General features: G+C 35.9%; 1 protein-coding gene across 1 annotated transcript; it reads left to right on the top strand.

Moving 5' to 3' along the window:
• Positions 1-2982: 2982 nt before the first annotated feature.
• Positions 2983-21101, top strand: LOC110025358 (ras-related protein Rab7). Its single transcript, XM_020725801.1, has 7 exons — positions 2983-3246; positions 3360-3386; positions 3485-3584; positions 19503-19649; positions 19725-19805; positions 19890-20035; positions 20720-21101. The coding sequence occupies exons 1-7, from the start codon at positions 3194-3196 to the stop codon at positions 20784-20786; spliced, it is 621 nt and encodes a 206-aa protein (XP_020581460.1). The 5' UTR covers positions 2983-3193; the 3' UTR covers positions 20787-21101.
• Positions 21102-21221: the final 120 nt, after the last annotated feature.

Here is a 21221-nt window from a genome sequence, read left to right as displayed (position 1 = left end):
ATGATAATATTCGTGATTTGATTTTGGCTGTGGAGGCGCGCATGAAAGATTCTGGCGAGACCTAGGGTTCGAGTTTGACACTAAATGTTGATTCCATAGGAAGATCACATGATAATAATTCAAACAGGGGAAGATCAAAATCAAAGCCTGGTCATCAAGCGGTCTACTGGAATTGTGCAATCTTATCTTTATTCTCACTCTCTTTCCCCTCGCTCTCTTATATCTATATTGGTTTTGAACTTTCACTTGTATCCTCTTCCTTCTTCCCCACTATCCCTTGCTCCCCACCCTCACTCCTAATTGGATTCAGGGGATTCCTTTCATACATCTTCCCACCGGGAGTTGATGTGAAACATGTTGCAGGTGACTTTGGGAAGGTATATATGACTGATAGAAAAACTCTAAACGTGGTGGAGATGCGAGACATTGATATTGCACTCCCTAACAAGAGAAAATGGTCATTGCAAAAGGTCAGACACATTCCTGAGTTGAAGAAAAACCTCATTTCTGTTGGGCAGCTCAATGAGGGTGGTCATTCGGTAATGTTCTCGGATAGCACCTGAAATGTTACCGAAGGAGCATTAGTACTGACACAGGGTAAAAAAACTAACACACTATATATGACTAAAATTTTACTCAACACTGTTGATACTACAGTTGCAGAGAGCACTGCAGACATGTAACATTGAAGGCTTCTACACATAGTCAGAGGGGCATGAAAGAACTTCAGTCCAGAGACAAGCTACCAGAGCTGAAGTTAGTTGATCTTAGCATGTGTGAGAGTTGCATTATGGGGAAACAGAGAATGTTAGTTTCTCGCTAAAGACAGGAAAATTGGATCTTGTACACACATATGTGTGGAGACCTTCTCCAGTGACATCTCTTGGAGGCTCTCGTTACTATGCCATATTCATTGATGACCACAGTAAAAATGTAAGGTTTGTTGATTTATCAGATGTCACAGTGCAGGAAAATCAGACATGACAGCTGATAGAACTTATACCAGGGAAGAAGACATTGCACAACAAGTGTGTGTATCAGGAGAAAATTAAGTTTGATGGCAATAAGAGGTACAATACTGGACTTGTTAAAAATGCCTTTCAGCGGAGGCAGGATATTTCCTATGCAGTGAGAGTTGTAAGCCGATACAAGAGTAACCTAGGAAAGAGCTTGGAGGTACAATACTATATTGACGCTGATATGTCGACTAAGAGTGTTACTCTTGAGAAACTGAAATTGTGCTCAACTTCATTTGGTCTTATAGCTTGAATATAATGAGTTTTGAGTTGCAGAGGTGGCAGATATCACATTTATAGAAAAGGACGATGCAGACAGTGGATGATGCATCCAGTGTACCTGCCTCAAAGTGAGAGATTTGTTGCGAATATGGAAACCGACCCACTGTTCAAATTGACAGTTTCTCATGTTTGGTAGCAAATTGAATTTGATACTCAAAATTAATTATTAAATTAATTACTCTTAATTTCTTCACTAAAATCTTCTACAGCTTTCCTTGCATGAATCTCGCCATCTATGATTTGTTGCAGAAGAGAAAATGAAATAATTAATGGGCTTCATTTATTATTTAATTTATTCCTCAATGGGCCTAATAGTATAATGAAATTAATAAATAAGCATGCTACAACTCCCCTTGTAATCTCTCTCGGGCGTTGGTTTTACAAGGAAAGGAATCACATGCTACAACTTCCTCCTTCTAGTGTTGGTTTAGTGCTCTGCGTAAGGGAAGAAAGAAATCACAAGCTGCTGCCTTTTTGTTTCTTCCTCCGTGCGGCTTGCATGTAGAGAGGAAGGTAGAGAGAGAGAGAGAGAGAGAGCTCTTTCTTGTAATCGTCGAGGTGATCGACGGATGTAATCCTCAAGCTAATAAAATCCTCTGCAACTCCGTGGACGTATGCAATTTGTCAAATCAAGTAAATATATGTGTCGCCTTTTATGTGTATTTTTTCCATTCTAATTTTCACTTTTTTTCCGTCGTTTTTCACAACAAGGAACTCACCTAACAGTAGTGAAATACAAAATATAAACTCAATCAAGTCCTCATTCATAAATAATTATGAATAATATTTTCTTTGAAGAATATTCTTGTCCTTCTAGCTTAAAATGATTGGTATTATCTCAAAAAAACTCAACAAATTAAATTCCCAGCTCTGGGATGGCTGCATAGGCCAAGTATTATACCGATATGAAAAAGGCATTATTCCTTGGGAAATAAATTCATAATATACTACATCCTTAAGATTATTTAATAAGATGCAGATGCCCCAAACAGAACTTTAAACTCATAAAAGGGTGTCAATATTGATTACTAATATTAAAATATGCTAATGTCAGTATAATATGAAAGAGTAGCAATATCAGTTATAAATAAGAAAAAATACAAATATAAGTTATAATTATGAAAATGTGTCAAAGTGGGCATAACTGATCAATAAAGCCCCTAATAAAGAAAGAACAAATTAATAAGAATAATGACCTGCAGCGCCTCATTAAAATGAGGTAAACAAGTAATTTTATCACGAGTCTTCTATGATTATAAATAGAGAAAATTTTATGAATAAAAGGAACGATCTTTTCATCTGGACTATTCACCTTGAACTCCATTCTCTCTCCCTCTTCTTTCCTGCGTTATATCCCTGGAGACGTGTTCCAACCGACTAATCATGATTCAATACATAAAATCTTCATGTTGAAATATAGAACATATTAACTTCATTTCATCATATATTGTATTTCTAGGGTGTAGTTTTTTTGACCGGATGTGTCAGATGTTTCTTTAATTTTTGCTATGAGTGTTTTATAATGTCAAAGTATAATTAAAAATATAAAAGGTTTATTTATCCAGATTATAATATTACGAAAGATAACAAATTATATATATATATATATATATATATGAACTATTTTTATTATAAAATATGATTAAGTATTTGCGTAAGATGCATAAAGCATTTCGTAAAAGAAACTAATCATTTTTGAATCCCCGTTCTTTCCTCAAGTCGTCGAGCTCCGGAGTATCCGTAGTCACAGTCTAGCGCGTTCTTCTTGTTTCGTCTTATAGAAATTCTATCCCTATAATTTTTGGACAGAAACCCTAGATTACTTGGAATTCGAAGGCTCGATCTGTCGCTCAGATCTGATTATCTTGTGGCGTGACCATTTTGGATTAAAATCCATGGCATCGCGAAGGAGAATGCTTTTGAAAGTCATCATTCTGGGCGATAGCGGGTGAGCTTTACCATATTTTGTTTTCTTTCATGTAATCACTTCGTTGAATACTTCTTTTTTTTTTTTTTTTTTTTGATGTCTCTAATTTCCGGTTTTGACTTCGTTCTTGATAGGGTTGGCAAGACATCGCTTATGAATCAGTAATCTATCGTTAATCCGCTTTGATTTTCATTCAGAAATTAATGTATGATGTTTTAAATCATCTGATTGTTCGGCTGACTCCAAACCATGTCATCAGGTATGTTAGCCATAAATTCAGTAATCAATACAAGGCGACCATAGGTGCTGATTTCCTTACCAAGGAAATTCAGTTTGAGGACAGGCTTTTCACGTTGCAGGTAAGTCTTACAATTCTGAGGATGGCGTGATTTGTTTTTTTGTACCATCGTCAACACTTGTCCCACATATAATTCATAAAAAAATGTTGGACATGAAATTATAGCAAGTTCATTTGTAGTATTGGCTGTTGTATTTTCTACAATGTTAATTTTGGAATTCGTGAAGTCGGGAGAGGCCTTGCAATGTGGCAGAGAATTGGGGAGGTCGCATGGTAATACTCATGATGACTTTTTGAGCGCTTTTTTCGTTGGCCTAGCAGTAGAAACTTATACCTTATTTCGTGGAACAAGGAAAAGGTGTTCAATTAAGATGTGAAGTACTTTTATTTTACCACCATCTCGGGTTTCAAGATTGAAATTGGGATATTTGTAAGGGGGATCGAAATGATGGACAAATTGAAATAAGGATGCTTTGAGAGTTAGGGTTGGATGGCGAGGTCAGTTCAACAGATGACGTGGCCACATCGGTGTATTAGCCGAAACAATGGTGGACTGCCCTGGGTTAGTTCAGTGTAGGCCGGTTAACTTTATAGCTTCTAAAGTGGACGAGCCAGCTGTCACACCCCGAGCCCGGAAGATGGTACACCCCGACAACGCAAGACATGAGGAAATGATTTGAATCTATTTTATATTTTCAAAGAAAGGAAGACGGTCCTACAGGTGGTTTAATGAAATCTGTTATGCAAAAATTTAAAATTAGTTTGACAAATTCAATAAATAACAGATATCCATTAAAGTATAAACGACAAAGGGAATGCGACATGTAGTATGAAAAAGTAAGGAATAGTCACTAGGTGATGCAGGTGGATTTAGTGTGTTAATTTTGCAGATATTTTTCATTATTACAAAATACACATTACAAATACAATAACAAATATGCATTAATTCCAACAAAAATAACTTTAGTGAAAACAGTTTTATTTTTTAAAAAATTTTAAACTGTCAAATCCTCTTTAAAAATAACGCAAGTATACGTATCACTCAAGTAATAAAATGTTCTAATGGAGTTCGAGATATCGATCCCACAGGGAAGTTGAAAATGCATATATGTAAATTCTTAAGATTATAATGTATAATACAATTTTTAAAACTACAAAAAGTAAAGTGCGAAATTTGAATATTAAATACTAGAGTAAATGTCAATTAAAATGCAGTTGAAAGACAAAATTAACTAAACTAAATTGTAAACTATCAAAAGTAATCTTACAAAAATTAAACAAAGTTTTTGTGACAAAAAGTTCAAGTTTAAAAAAAACATCATTCCCATATATAATGAGTATATAGATTGTGAATAAATTAAAATCATTTGAAAAAATATATAAAAATTATTTTGTGCCAAATAGGAGCAATCCTATTCTTTACCCTCTTTCGAGTTTATAAAGAACATTGACTAATCCAGAGTTTGGTCTCTAATTCTGTGGTTAGGCTGGGAGGATACCGACTGCCACTCCATAGCTCCCACTACTCGCTCACCTAAGGGCTAACAATCTCGCATCAAATTCCAATCTTAAAATCTCCAATTCTGTATCCAACAAAGTATATTTCCCTATTTATTTGTACCCAACTCTATGAATGACGTTCTTTTCTATGAAATCAAATGTGATTCTCCTCTTTGGAACCGCCTTGCCGGTCGATTTTGATAATTGGACTCTTGTGTTTGCCAACCCTATCGTTCCGGCCTCGACCTCGTGTGCGAGTTCTGGAAAAACTTTCACCATCTCGTTGCAGAGTGGTGAGGGCTCGTGGAACTAGAATCGGTGGGTCTTCATCTTGTGCTTCTTCCGGCTCCTCCACTTTGTTTGGTATGATGTTTCTAGAGAAAATTGCTTTCTTCGGAGGCACGTAGTAAGCGTTATCTTCGTGGATTCCCACTTCATGCACAGAAAATGGTTGCAAGTCACCTTTGTGCAATGCTGCTGCCCCTCATGCCAATACTTTATATATTGATGTAAAGGCGAAGGAACCATCCCATGCTCGTGGATCCATGGCCGATCCAGGAGAGCATTGAATGAAGTCTCAAAGTAGATAATGTGGAATTTTGCAGTTGCTACTAAATCACCGACTTTCAACAGTAGCGTGATTGATCCAAGGGCCCTCTTTCCTTTCTGATTGAAGTCTCTTAGCGTCATCTTGTCGGCTGACAACTTGCGAGCGTCTATTTCCAGATATGCCAATGTGCGTAAGTTCATTATATTGATGGACGCCTCTGGATCCACCAACACTCTGGAGAGTATATACTTATCAATGTTGACCGAAATGTACAGGGGGCGATTATAATAAGTAGTACCAAGCAACAAATCGTCATCTGTGAAGGTAATCTTTGTTTGTACCCCCAACGAACAAGCCTCATCTAAGGAGGTATCGGCGAGCTGAGCTAGACAAATCTCTGGATCGAGTAAAGTCTTAACCAGCGCTTCCCTTATTTCCTTTGACAGAATTAGGGCGTTCATAAATGCCCAACTTAGCAGGCAATTTCCTAAGATGGGCTAGTACGTTGTAATCCACTTTGTTACTCGGTTCCCCGACCTTTCTTTGAACGGTTACCTCTTCCACTGACGGGACTGGCTCCTCTTGGGTAGTAGTCTGTTTTGCATTTACTGCTAGACTTATTGTTGAGGGTAACACTTTTCATCTTCTCAAATATACCCCTATTATTTCCTCCAAATCTTGAACCGATTCCGAAGACATCATCTCCGGAACTGAGACTATGAGTTCCTTGGAGATTTCTTCTGAGTCTGAGGGTTCTAATTCAATTGCTACCGGCGACCCCTGAAATTCAAGAACAACCGACTCACTTTCTGAACTATTGTAACTTGTGCAGTCGACGTTTTCCTCTTTATCATTGCTGAACTCACTGAGATTTTGTACGATTTGAGAATTGTTATTAGAATCAAAATCAAGACCTGAGCTATGTTTACTGTTTTCAGTTGTATTACTATTAGAAACAATCAAAACGTAGCTAAAACTGAAATTCTTTGCATTATATGACCCCAGAGGGAGAAAAAAATAATCATACAGATTCAGCAGTTTGAGGGATTTCTCCCCCAAATCCGAAACAGCCAATCTAGGAAATACAACCCCTAGTCCACCCTTCGGCCTTTCGATCTCCTTATCTTCTGTGGCCTTCTCCATCTCCTTTCGAGGCAGCTCCTCAACTTCAACTTATAGTGCCCATCTAGCTGGACTTGAATTTTGAGTTGCCACTTGTCCCGGGGCATTTTGAATCTCTTTTAATATCTTCTTTGAAGGCTTCGTCCATGCTATGCTCCATCTGTTGTCAGCTGTGTATGGGTCAATCAAAACAGTAGGATCAACTGAAATCATATTGATAGAACTCTTTTCAAGTTCTTTCATTTGCTCTTTCGGGATCGTTATGTTCCCTCTTTTGAGGTTGACCTCCAGCTAGTTCTTGAAGGAGAAACAACCCTCTATGGTATGCCCAACCATTCTATGATACGTACAATACAATGGATGATCTTTCTTATCCACCTCCTCTGGTCTCTTCGGCGCAAACAGTTGAAATTCAGGCTTCTTGATTAGATTGCGGAACATCTTCCCCATTTCTTCATCCTTAAAAGGGTACACTTTACTAAAGTGATCTGCCATGGTCGGGGGTCGTCTCCCATCTGTCTGACAGACTCCTTGCTGAAATGACTGTTGGTTGTTCTGTTGAGAAATTTGATAAATTTGCTTAGGCTGTTCAACTTGTATTTGCATTGGCTGCTTACCTTTGTTTACTGTCGTAACGGTGCCAGATTTCTTCTCGAAGGTCTTTATTGGTTTTGACTTTTCAGTTTTCTCGAGAAAACCAAGCTGCTCAGCCTCTTCTTGAAGACTTCTGGCCTTGCTCAGTAGCTTTTCAAAGGTTTTAATGGTAAAACCCTTAAGAAGAAACGCAACTGGGCCGTGAATGCTTTTTAGTAGGATTTCAATCATATTCTGCTCCTAAAGCTGTGATTCTCACTTCATGCTTATGTTCCTCCTTCGTAGAATGTAGTCCACCAGAGTTTCGTCTGGCTTCTGTCTCTCCACCACGAGATTACCGACGGTAATGTGGTGCTGAGCTCGAGCAAAACCTTTCACGAAAGGTCTTCTAATTCCGCGAACGTCTTTACAAAACCATTTGATAGCTCGACATACCAATCGAAAGCGACTCCCGAAAGGCTGCTAACGAATTGGCGGAACAACAAAGCGTCATTACCCCCGCGTTGCAGCAACTCGCTCGGAAGTGGGCAACATACTGTCGAGGGTTTCCTACCCCTTGAAAGTCTTGAACTGAGGTGGTACGAAACCCTTGGGATATTGGACAACATCGAACTTTTCAGGATAAGGTCTACCCTTCAGAATTGACGCTTCCCCTTTGGCCTGAGTCAGGGCTTCTCTCACCTGCTGTTCTATCATATGCTTGATTTCCTTTTCCAGACTTTGAACAAAATCTTTCTTTGGTTGCTCCTCTTTGTTAACATAAGTGAATTCTTTTTTATCGTCAGCAATTTGGACAACCTCTGGTTGGTTTACTTCTGCAGGTGTCAACTTCGGGGGCTGAGGTTGACTCTGAGTAGTCATGATTACGGCCATCATCTCCTCCATCCTTCTCTCCAAACACTCAACTTGTTCATCTTTCTGTCGAACCTCCCTTTGCAACATTTCAATGACCCTTCATCTGTGGGTTCTGAGACATCTCGCAAGGATGAAGACGCCCTAGTCCTGACGACATTTATTTCTGCAAAATCCTCCTCCATGTAACTCGTTAGATCTTCTTCACCCCTCAACTCGTCCCTTCTTTCTTTAGTGATTTGCTTGATGTTTGCTCTTAACTTCTCCAAAGTAGCCTCAATAGATCTTCCTTTAGTTACCTTAAGGTTAATCGACGATGGTTGAGAAGTAACTTCTTCTGGAGTAATCCTTGGGGCGACAGCTGACACCTCCGACTTGGAGTTCTTTTTAGGATCTTCAGCCTCAGACTTTTCCACAGGAATCGACCCAATGGATCTAGGCCGCCACTTTATCTTTTTTGGCACTAATGCTGCAAGGCCGGATGGCCTACTGTCGGTATCAGCCCGTCGGTAAGTGGTGGGCCTCCAATCACGCGGGCTAGACGCATCGACGAATGGTTTTTTACTAAAGTCTAGTTCTTTTGCCGGAGACAAAAACTCTTTTTGTGTAACAGGGAAGGTCCTTGGCCCGAGACGAGACTTGACCGGCCGACGTTCCGTAGATTTTCTATAGGTGGCAACGGCACCGGTGTGGATGGCGGAAGTAGTCATGCGTTCTCCCAAGCGGAGCTTAACAGGGACACAATGCTGTAGTGTCTTTTTCGTCCGGGCAGACCCATGGAATCGGTGGATTGGTTCATCCTTAGAATCTTGACTTGCACTCGGGGGGAAACGGCGCACCCCATCCTTCTTAGCAACCTAGCAACCGAACATTACATCTTCCATAGATTTTGAATAAGGAGGCAGCAACAGGGAACAAAATCAAGCCCCCAAAATAAGTTCCAAAAGCCTAAAAAAAAAAGAACCAAATATTACATTCAACATATATTTCAAATAGGGAGGCAACAACAAGGAATGAAATCAAGCCCCCAAAACAAGTTTTTCAAAACCTCAACCTTAAATCAATACAGCGAGGAAAACCGTAACCTTACAAGGTCGAAATAGCTTTTAAACTCCAACATACAAGTATAGATGTGATAAGAACGCAAGGAGGAAGCTTGCACATGCATAAGAATTGTACCATGCCTTTCTTATAAGTCTACATTTTTAGCTAAACATCATAGAGTATTTAAAACAACCCCAACAGTATGCAATATTTAAACTAGGGCCAATAAAAACCTTAAAATAACTTAACAGTTAGAGAGCAATCTTAACGTGATATGCCAGCCAAACAATTAAACCACAACATGCGTGAATCACGCACTGTCTCTGTTGAGCAAAGAAGAAAAATACGCATAGCCCCCCCTGTCGAGCAGAGGAGAGAACAAGGAAGAAGAGAAAGTATCTTGCCTGAGCTTCTTTCAAACAACAAAAGATAGCCAAAGAACTCTCAAACACCAAGTCCACAAGCTCCTAACTGAGAAGAATTTTGGCAGAGCCTCCCCCAATTTTCAAATTTTTGTGCCCTCTCAGAAACTCCCTCCCATCGACTTTTTACAGGCGCAGGAGAAGGAAAGAAGAACTCGTGGACTTACCTGAGTGAAGCAACCCCCAGCATAAAGAAAACCACACCGCAACCAAGGCCACAGAGAGAGGAGTTATCGAGAAGAAGGAGAATTACCACATTATTGACCCAGGGAACAAACACACAGAGTTAACCTACCGCGAATTGGTTTTTGCTCAGCGAGACGAAGTAGGACATGTTTTGGGAAGCCCAACTCGGGTAGAGGATGTCGACGGAGACAGTCAACTCCTCGTCACACGAAGAGGAGGAACCAAGGGCAGCCGCAAGCTAGGGTTCGATTCGGGTCTAGGCCCTAGGAAGGGGACAATGAGCTCCACGAGAGGAGTCAGGGCTCCATTTTGGGACGAAACCAAATGGCAACCGCAAGCTAGGGATTTTAGGGAAAATAAAATCCCCCAGCCAACCTATCCCATGTTTTTTTTTATTAATATATATATTAATAATATAATATAAAGTATTTAAATCCCCAGTTCCACGCACTTCCGCTCGTGCACGAGACCATATCAAAATGGGTGTCTCCTTAGCTAAATCTGACGTGCCGGACGCGCCGGCGCTGTCCGTTTTGTTATCCGAAGCCGCCTGAATGACTAGTCGACGGTTGGGTTGAAAACACGTCAAATTCAAAATTCTTTAGAATTATCGCTTGTGATCGATCGGTCTAGCAATTGATTTGAGTTTGATCAATCGCGAAGCCTTCCACAGGTGCAAATGATGTGAATTTTGATAGTTGCGTGCATCGACGCATGAAATTTGGTATTCGTGCATCGTGAAAGCGTGCGGAGGTCGCAATGAGTTTTCCCATAGTTTCAGATCTTACGGGTACTTGACTCGAGCTTCGTCACGCTTGTTTTAATCGACTGAACTAAGTGTTAAGGGTTTAAAACCGGTCATATGAAACTGCAAGGAGTCAGGAAGTGGCTCGAATTTCTAATTGATGCGGGTCTCAGACTAGTCCTCTAAGAGAGTCAGTAGGAAATTCTAAAGCTAGATCCTGGACTCTAATAAGAGTAAGAGAACTCACAAAAAATGAGGTCAACATCCTCATGCAAAATCCAAAGTGTCTCTATGGTTTTATCCCTATTAAGTATTGAATTGTGGATAGTAGAGTCACATATTTTTTTCTTGTATGCCCCAACAAAGAGGTATTCAAAAATTACACTCAGAATGACCCAACAACGATTTATTTGAGCGACAACAAGATCTGCATTATCATGAGAAAGAGTGATGTGGATATCAAGTTGCCAAATAAAATAATTTGGAAACTTACTGAAGTTAAACATGTTTCAAGTCTGAAGAAAAATCTGATTTCAGTAAGCTAACTGTCAAAGTCAGGTTTCATAATTATTTTCACTGGTGATTCGTGGAAGATAATCAGGGGGCAATGGTGATGACTCAGAGTAACATTGAAGATCCTTTACTTGATCAATGAGATGACATTTTGTTGATGTGACTTAACTAAGTTTGATGCATGTTTTTGACACTGTAGGCTTAGCAATATAAACGAGAAATGTATGAAGTCCCTACTTTCTAAAAAAAAAATTTAGGGTTTAAATTTAGTAGATTTAGATTTCTGTGCATATTGTTTATATGACAAACAAAATGAAGTTTCTTTATCTAAATGTGGGGCAATGATGAAATCAAAAAAAAAAAAAAAAAAAGTGCATATTGATATATGCGGTCATACTCTAATTCAATATATTGGGGTTTCTCACTACTTTGTTACATTTATATATGATCACGCTAGAAAGGTATGCATTTACTTATTAAAATAAAAATTTGAAACATTTCAAGTGTTTAAGAAGTTTAAAGTCATGGTAGAAATTGAGACAAACTTGAAGCTAAAGTGTCTCAGATTAGATAAGCGGGACGAGTATCGTGATCAAAAGTTCAGGAATTTTTTTGTTACAGAGGGGATCAGACATGAATTCACTGTTCCAAAGACATCGCAACAGTACGGTGTGACTGAGTGCATGAATAGAACAATCTTAGAGCATGCTAGGAGCATGATATTGCATGCTTGTTTGCCAAAACAATTCTAGGCTGAAACAGTGAACACTGTTGCTTATTTGATTAATCGAGGTCCATCAGTACCTTTGAATGAGGACTTACTTGAAGATGTCTGTAGTGACTATGAGGAAAATCTATCTCATCTATAAGTGTTTGAGTGTTCTACATATATTCATATTAATGCAGGGTCCAGAAGCAAGCTTGACTCGAAATTTGTTAAGTGCATCTTTATTAGTTATGACTCAGATGAGTTTTAGTACAAGATTAGAGATTATCACAATTAAAAATTTATCAGGAACATAGCTGTTGCATTCAATGAAATGGAGATGTGAATGACATAATCAAACTTCATTACTAGACGTTAGTTATTTCTGAAGGGCCCAAATATGTTGAGATAGACGACATTGATGATCAGGAGAGTGGATAGAGAAGAATTGCTTAATCTGATGAAACACAGTAAGTTCCTTAGTCACCTTTTACTAAAGTCATGTTTTTTAGTCATCTGCTATTAAAATCGGGAGGTCCAACAGAGTGATATGATCTGTACACAATTCTTCTTTTTTGCATTATTTGTTGCAAACATATAGTGGTGAATATTTCAAATAATGACAACTTTTAAGGAAATGAGTATTTCAATTCAAATTGTATAGATTTTAATGCAATACAATAGAAGAACACCTCACGCACTGTAAAGATCTCCAACTAATATTCTTCTATTTCTTCATTCCCCTCTTCCTCTTTCACTTTCACTAGCTCTTTATTTAGCTATTTTTGCTAGTGCAGCTTTCATACGATCACTGAATGCAGTGACCATCTTATTTTATGCGAAAATATTACGTCTGGATAATCAGATGTGCAGACGACGCTGTGGATCACACCACGCTTTATGCACAATGGGGTGGTGCAATTCACGCCATCATCTGCACGTCTGAACAAAGGACGTAATATTCAGGGGGGAGTTGGGACTGGGCTCTGGAAAAGAAAGTAATTATGGAGTGTTTGTGAGCGGCTTTGGATTCCGTTCTACCACGTAAAATTGTTATTCTCCATAAATTTGAAGTCCTTGTTAAATCTATATTATTGTTTTATTATTCTGAATAAAATATCATTAACATTTGCTAAATTCTACGTTATTCAGCATGCACACCTTCATTAACTTCTGTGTTTTGTGCTTAAGAAAGAAAATTTATGATCAGCTTTTGTAAACTCTGTTTTTTCGTTCAAAACAACATTACGGATATATACAACAAATTTGTCGCGTTAAGATTTATTTTTAATTATTTTTCCTCTATAAAAGGAAAAAAAAATTTCTTCAGCTATTAAAGCAAGCTTGTAAGCACCCAATGAAGAAACCATACAAGAAAAGCCATTAGTCCTGCTGAGCTTTAGAAGTAACTTTACCTTATTTTGTTAGGAAAATTTTTCATCATTGCCAGCAAAGCTTTCTTGTGCATGTGTGGTTGAATAGCAGGGCAATTCTCCTTTGGCAGAAAAGAGACAAAAAAACACACAGCTTAAGACAAATAAAGTAGCGATCACACGTCTGGATGGGCCGTTGTGCCATTCAAGACGGCATGGTTGCATACAGACTGTCGTCCGTACATGCGATCGGCTACAAGTAATATTTTTTTTTCTCGCGCACAGTGTGTATTCTCTCTGCCAGAGGAGAATTGTCTGTTATTCTGAAACTTCACACCTTAGTAATATTATTCACTCAACTCCGTTGTCGAACTTCTGCACTTATTGACTACTTATATGGCTGAAAAGCAAATAGAATGGCATGGATATGCTGCGGGATATGCTTTGAACAGAATCTATAGCAATGGTCCTAATTCCCATATCCTTCCTCCCAAAAGCAAATTATGATCTATTCCATCTTCAACTCAAAATTTATTCTAGTTGCTTTCAAAGTTGTCATTATCATTTATTAATAAATGATTATTTGATGCCTTTATTGTATCCAACAAAGTTAACAGATTTTTGTTTTAGTTTTTCAATACTAATGTGGAATGTTGAGTGTAGAAGGAGCTACATGAACATTCAAGTTGAATTAAAAAAACTTTGGGGAGTTGTTAACATTGAAAAGGCATTCCACTTAGTAATTCCTGCAAAAAAAGTCATGTGAAATGTTTATATTATGATCTTCAACTCAAAACCTGTATGGTTATAACATAATTATGATTGAGATGTTGGTTATGCTTTTGATTGATTATTTCTATGGCTTTGTTAAGCATTAAATTCTCATGGTTTGAATACAAATCTATTTTAATAATTTGAAGATTCTTTATGTGGTGCTATCATGCTTTCAAAACAATGTATTGGTGCTCCTTTTTTTTAAGCAAAATCATTATCATTTTAAAATAAAAAGGAATGAGTCATTTGAGCTAGAAGGAATCATATTTGTAATCACTTTTTGCGATATATTACTTATAGGTTCATTGAAGAATGCACAGATGAAATGGAAGATTCTATGGATCTTCCCTATTGATGCTATTTCTCAGTCTGCATGCATTAGATAGATTTGCAAATCCTCTTACCTTTATAATTTACGGTTGAAATTAAGTGCAAGTGATAGAGGCATATGCTCATGAATAAGTGCTCATGAGTAAGAGATTTTTTGATATATTTGAAGGATAGGCTCCATTTTTGTCTGCCCTTCAAATGCATGAAAAATCATCCTCAAAATTTATAATGCACCAATCACAAAATTTTCTTAAGCTAAAAATCAAATTATATTAATTTCAACGTTAATTTAACTTGAAACAATCAACGTGTAAAAGTCATGAATTAATTTTTGCAATAAAAATTCAAAGTTTTGAGATATTGAAGTGTGGATATAGATGGTATAATTTTTAGAGTTAAATTTCATAATTAAAATGAAAAATATTGTTAGAGTGTTGTAGAACTATCATTCATATATATTGATAGGTATTGTAAAATTCAATTTAACCAACTCTTAGATTGTTTATATAATTCTAAGTGTTAGGCATGTGTTATATCATATGTCGATTTGAGATTGGTAGAAACTTTTAAAATTGATGACACAAATGAATAATGAAAGGAGGAAAAATTAGATTAGATAGATTGTGGTTATAGCATCTATTAAAATTAAAGTATATGTTGAAATATAGTATTTTGGTTTAGGAATAATATAAAAAAAAAATTAAAGCTATTAAAATATTAGAAAATAAAATTAATATAAAAAAATTAAAGAGGTTTAATGCTTCACAAAACACTCTGTTGTAATAAATGAACTAGAATTTAGATTCATAAAACTAACCAGCATTTGGCCTATATTTAACGATTATGATGATGTTGATGCATGTAATATGCAACACGATAAAAATTTTTATGATGATAGTTCATTGTGATATGTGATTCCATGAAATAAAGTTTGTTTAAAGATGTTCATATATGCCATTCATTAAATATGCAAGTTATCTACTTAGATCGCTTTTTGTAAGCATTCATCGTGACTTTCTCAAAATTAAGAGTAAAAAGTTGGGTTATTTAGGAAACTAATCTCCTTTACATATAATTGCATGAATTTCATACTTTTCTTATGCTATAATCATATAGATGAAGCATTTTAACTGGAAGGTTTGCATGCTTATTAAGAGAATAAAAATAAGTAGTCATTTTTGAAATAAATCTTTCATTATATGTTTAATTTGTAGAACATGACTTTTTTTTCTTCCTATGGGCATTCTATAGTTCGAATCAAGGTGCAATTATTTTTCTGCATTTGTTCCTTAATATTTAGAGATCAAATCACATGGAGTTCCAATAAATATTGGTTAAAATACATGCTACAAATTGAAGGAAAGAAATTAATAGAAGATTACACCAAAAAACTCCACAAATGCAATCATGTGAAGAGCAACTCACATATGATAAAACGGCATTAAGAGAATTTTTTTTTTAATTTCCATGTTTATGTTTGTAGAAAAAGTCTACTAATATAAAGTGTTCCTTATTACATTAGTACAAGCAGTCTGCACAAATCTTCTAAACTCATATTTGAAGTTCTCCAAGTGAAGTGCCTTAACCAGCTTTACAAAAGCACTCTTATAACATTTCTACATGCGCCATAAAAATAAAAATATAACTTATAATAAAGTTTATACATTGAAAAGAAAGAAAGTGAGCAATAGAATTCCAAATTGATGCATTATTTATAAATAGACTTTAATTATTGTAAGTAGCTTCCCCATCTCATGAAACCAAAAACCAAATTGATGTTGTGCAATATGGGTACATCACAAGTGCTGTGACTAAGAAATAATGGATAGATTTAAGTACTTATATGTGCATAGTTCTTTTCTAGTCATATTTTATGTTTAAGACAGCGTATTATTGTAAGATTGTTTTTTATATTATGTTGTATGTTGGATTTATGTCTTTGTGATGTAAGTCAGATGATAGCTTTAGGGAGATTTCATGAGCCATATTTAGAAGCTATATTAATTGTCTACTTTAACTTGCTCTCGAATGTGATTAATTTTTCGCACGTACAAACCACACACGTAATATTTTCTCTCGAAAGAGGTAAAGAAAAATAAGGAAAAATGAAACCCTGAATCTCCCAATATATCATTCAAGTTATTCCAATTCCTCAAGAAATAGGAATTTCTAACAATAAAAAAAAGAATAAACCAATATATAATAGCATATTAATTCAATAACATCAAAAGAGCCAGCTAAGATAATAAATAATTGTAAATATTTTCACATAATGGTTCAAGAAAATCCCCATTCTTCAACCTAATGCAAATAGCCAAAGAATAAAACTAATGAAAAATATTTACAAAAGTACACTAACCATGTTATAGATTTAACCAGGGTCAAAGGCCACTTCTAAATTTTTTTTACAAATTTCATTTTTTAAAAAAGAGGCGTGGCACTTTTTCAAAAAGGAGCATTTACATATATACTACCCAATTCTTTTGTATTTACATATATATCTCCTAAACTATACTTGCTACATTTAAAAACACCAAAATTTCTTATATCATCATTTTAACCTTTAGAAGTGAAATACATGGCCTTTTCATGCATGGGTAGGGTGGCATGTGTGAAAGTTGAAGTTTAGGTGTTAGATATGTACATACATAGCAATTCAGGAGCATGAATGCAAACCTTCCTAAGAATTTTGGCATGACCAAAATTGGGGCATTTGGCATTTACATAAATACCACCCAGTTCCTATATATTTACATATCTAACACCTGAATTTTACTTTTACATTTAGGCTATCAAAATCTTTCATATCGACACACCTTGAACAAATTTCCAATATCCAGCACAAATCTCAAGGCATCACACGGATCTCAATGCTCATTTTTGGGAAAGAAATATTTAAGCTTTTTGATAAAAAGTCATCAAGAAGTCTGATTTCAACAAACTTATAGTCAAACTGACTAGCTTGACAAGATGGATCCAATGATACCAAAATTGGTCCAATTTAAGACAATCAAACCATTAAACCACTTTTAGAGGCTTACAGAGCATGTTTAGAAAGTGAAACAAATGCCGAATCCGGTGAGCTTATGGTTGAATCGAGCGTCTCGACAAGACAAATCCAACAAGCCCAAGATCGCTTAATTTTGATATCGTTAACGCACTCGAATGTTCATCAAACACTGTTTGAGTAAGATAACCTCTCAGAGCTTTCCGATTATAATGATTCATATTTCTTCATTAATTGCAACCGAGATTATAAATAGAGTCTCACCCATCTCATAAAAAAAAAAAATTGAAGCCTAAAGAGGAGAGCTTGAAGTCTGAAGAAGAGTTTTAAACTTGAAGAAGAAACTGAAGTCCAATATCAGCTCGTTGCTGATAGCTATCAACTGCCACTCGTAGGCTGCCGCCAAACATCATAGTTCACCGCCCACTTCTTTCAACAAGTTCAAACGTGCACTAATGTTGTAAATTGAAAGATTTTGTAACATTTTTCTGGCTGTGAGACAATGGACTGTACTTGTAATCTCTAGTTTATAGTAGATCTCTTTAGCTAGGCATGTCCCATGATTTTTTTTCTTTCTGGGTTTTCAACGTAAAAACTTTCGGTGTCTTTATTAGTTATTTTTTCTTTCATCTGAATATGTGTTGAATTTTCGTACAACTCTAAGACGATAATCTATTACTCTACTGTCGTGAATTTTCTACAACGCATCACATATCTCCAAAAAAATCACCATTTTAAATTTTAAAAAGTGAGAATAAACATTTTCATGCATAAGTAATTTGGCATATATGTAAATAGTGAAGTTTAGGTGTTCGGTATGTAAATTCTCTTATTCAAGTTACTGCTGCAGTTTAATATTTTTACAATTTGGTCTGGTTTTAAATGTTTTGCCTGCTGCTATTCTCTTAACCTTGTAAGAGTTAAAGCTTTGTTTGGGATGGCTTTTTGACTAATTTGTGGTAGAAAAATTATTCGATAAAATAATATCAATTTGAATGTCAGCTTTTGATTTGCTGCATGTTTTCAAAGGAAAATTTTTATATATAACACCCAATTCCTTCATATTTACAAAATAGTTATATTTTTGTACTATGAGAAAAGATTTGGGTAGCATATATATAAAAAGTAAAATTTAGATGTTAGATACTTAAATACATAAGAATTGGGTGGTAGATACATAAATGCCTTTTTCTTAATTATTATGGCTTAAAATCTGTAAATATAAAATACCAATGTGACATAAAAGAAAGGAGAATAAAAAAAAATTTCAGATTTTTGGAAAGACTTTTAAAATAAGTTAGGAGAATAAAAAAAGATTTCAGGTTTTAAGAAAAACTTCTAAAATAAGCAAAGAGAATAAAAAGGAGATTTTAGATTTTAGAAAAGAGTTTTAAATTAAAGAAGGAGAATAAAATTAAAATTTCAGGTTTTAGATAAGGATTTAAAATAGGAAAGGGCTTGGGAAGGAAATGTGAGGCGGAGAGAAAGGAAAGGTGAGGAAGGAAAGGGGAGGGCGAGGAAGGAGGAAGGGAAGAGAAAAGGGGAGGAGGGAAAGTAAGAAGGGGAAGGAAGGGGCGGCAGCCCCCCCTCCTTTGAGGACCTGCCTGTCCTCCCTCGAGCCCCATGTAAGATTGCCTTCCTCTTGAATTTTAGTTATCTATTTAGGGTTTTGGGACAGATCGTCTACCTCTTAAATTTTATGTGCTTATTTTCATGTATTTGGGTTGTGTTGTTTTGTTTTGATGAAATAAAATATTTTGTTTTGCTCTAATTTCTGTGAAAATTGTGTTGGGTCGTATTAGTGCGGCTTACGAGATTTTCATAATCATTAACATTGTTATTGTTGCAAGCGCTATTATTAAGATTGATAAATTTACTGTAACGACTAGCCACAACAATTCATCAAATGTGCATTTAATCTTTGCAGCTAATCAAATGGGATCAAACATATTATGTAGTGCTAATAGATGCGTGCTTGATCTAAGTCGTTGCATTAAAAGCCGCTAAATTCCGTAATTAGCTGTTGCATCATGTAGAGGTTCTTGAGGCGTTGCAATTTTTTTTCCTATAACATGCACTCCTCTTAATTTATGTGTGGATCTTAGTACTAATAATCAATTTTCTCGTAAGAACACCACTCTCTAAGTCATTAAAAATTTTGTTTAATGTTTGAATTTCGAAGATGATGGTCAATTCTTTCAGTTTTCATACGGCATTTTTTGTCTTCAATCTATTTGTTTTTACCTATTTTCATTCATTAGATATGGGATACAGCCGGGCAGGAGAGATTTCAGAGCCTTGGCGTGGCTTTCTACCGTGGTGCAGATTGCTGTGTTCTTGTTTATGATGTTAATGTCATGAAGTCATTTGACAACCTAAACAATTGGAGGGAAGAATTTTTAATTCAGGTAAAATCATTTTTCCACCTTTTTTCTCTTTTAAAATTTTAATATACAATATCTTTGCATGAAAAAATATATCAGGCTAACCCATCAGATCCAGAGAACTTCCCATTTGTGGTTATTGGAAACAAGATAGATATTGATGGTGGCAACAGCCGAGTGGTATCATGACTCACTTTCAATTTTATTTGAGCTTTACAGGATTCGCAATTCATTGAAACCTAAATCATGCTTCTGGTTTTACAGGTTTCTGAGAAGAAAGCAAGGGCTTGGTGTGCCTCAAAGGGTAATATTCCCTATTTTGAAACATCAGCTAAGGAGGGAATAAATGTAGAAGCTGCATTTCAGTGTATTGCCAAGGATGCTCTAAAAAATGAACCTGAGGATGAAATGTGAGTGATTTTGAGCCCTCTCACTTTAATTTACCTTCACTATTTTATCATTTGTATGGTTTCCTCCCTTACATTTTTTCTCCCCATCTTCAGTTCTCCTTGTAAACCTTGAATTAATCATTTACCTTTTGAAGATGAACAAGAATTATGCAAGGGGTATTGTTTATGGTGTATGAGGATATCTGATATTTGGATGATGGAAATTCATAAAGTTTAATTTTCAAGATCATATCAGAAAAAGTAAAATTATCATAAGACTTGCTTAATATTAGTAGAAACACCAATAAAACTATGAATTGTAAAGAAATTCCCTCATCAACATTAGAATCTCTGGTTTTAAGCACAAGATTAACAATTTCCACCCCTGACATCACAGAATCTGCTGTTTTAGTATTCAAAATTATGACGGAAAACCTCTTTTAAAATCACAAAAGCTCCTTCAATAAAAAAATGGTTATGCCTTGTTTGAATATGAATTTTCTGTATGTTGTACAAGTAAAAGCTAGTTTGTCTCTGTAAGTATCCTATGTTTTGTGGAGCTACATTTAGGTGCACGGCATCTGTATATAATTGATAATTAAGAAGCTAAATATAAAATTCTTTATCATTTTTATATGAAGCGGTCGTATGACTTTCCTTATGAAATTAGTATTATTGACATGACATCTCTTGTTGTTGATGAAGATATCTCCCGGACACCATTGATGTTTCCGGCGGTCAACCGCAAAGATCATCAGGATGTGACTGCTAGAACCTGTGCTTTCGTCCTTCCTGGTCCGCTGTTGTCAACTAAATTGTTTAGAAGATTGTTACTGCAATCTATATCCTTGCTATTTTCCCTTAATAGGCTTACTTGGTTCTATTTTCTTTGGTCTTTCCAAGTTCTCTGTTGTTATATTTGTAGATAATGCTCAAGAAATTGATTAAGCAAACTCGATTTAACACCTCTTAAACTGTAAAGGATGTGTAAAATGCATAATGTTTTTTTTTTTCGGGGTGATTCGTGTACTGCAGTTTTACCAGAGAAAACTGAATATATGAGCACTACTGCTATTGTTTTCGGTGAGTTTTTAGCATTTATTCTCATATGAGATTTTTTTCGAAGTCTCAACTTCTTCGGCATTTATGGCTGTTTATGTTATCAAAATTTATTTTATTTATCTTTTTTTAGATATGTTATTGGTTT

This window comes from Phalaenopsis equestris, unplaced genomic scaffold (assembly GCF_001263595.1).
Source record: "Phalaenopsis equestris unplaced genomic scaffold, ASM126359v1 Scaffold000297, whole genome shotgun sequence".
Lineage (NCBI taxonomy): Eukaryota > Viridiplantae > Streptophyta > Magnoliopsida > Asparagales > Orchidaceae > Phalaenopsis > Phalaenopsis equestris.
Note: the sequence above shows the minus strand (reverse complement) of the source record. Positions and strands in the feature narration are given on the sequence as shown.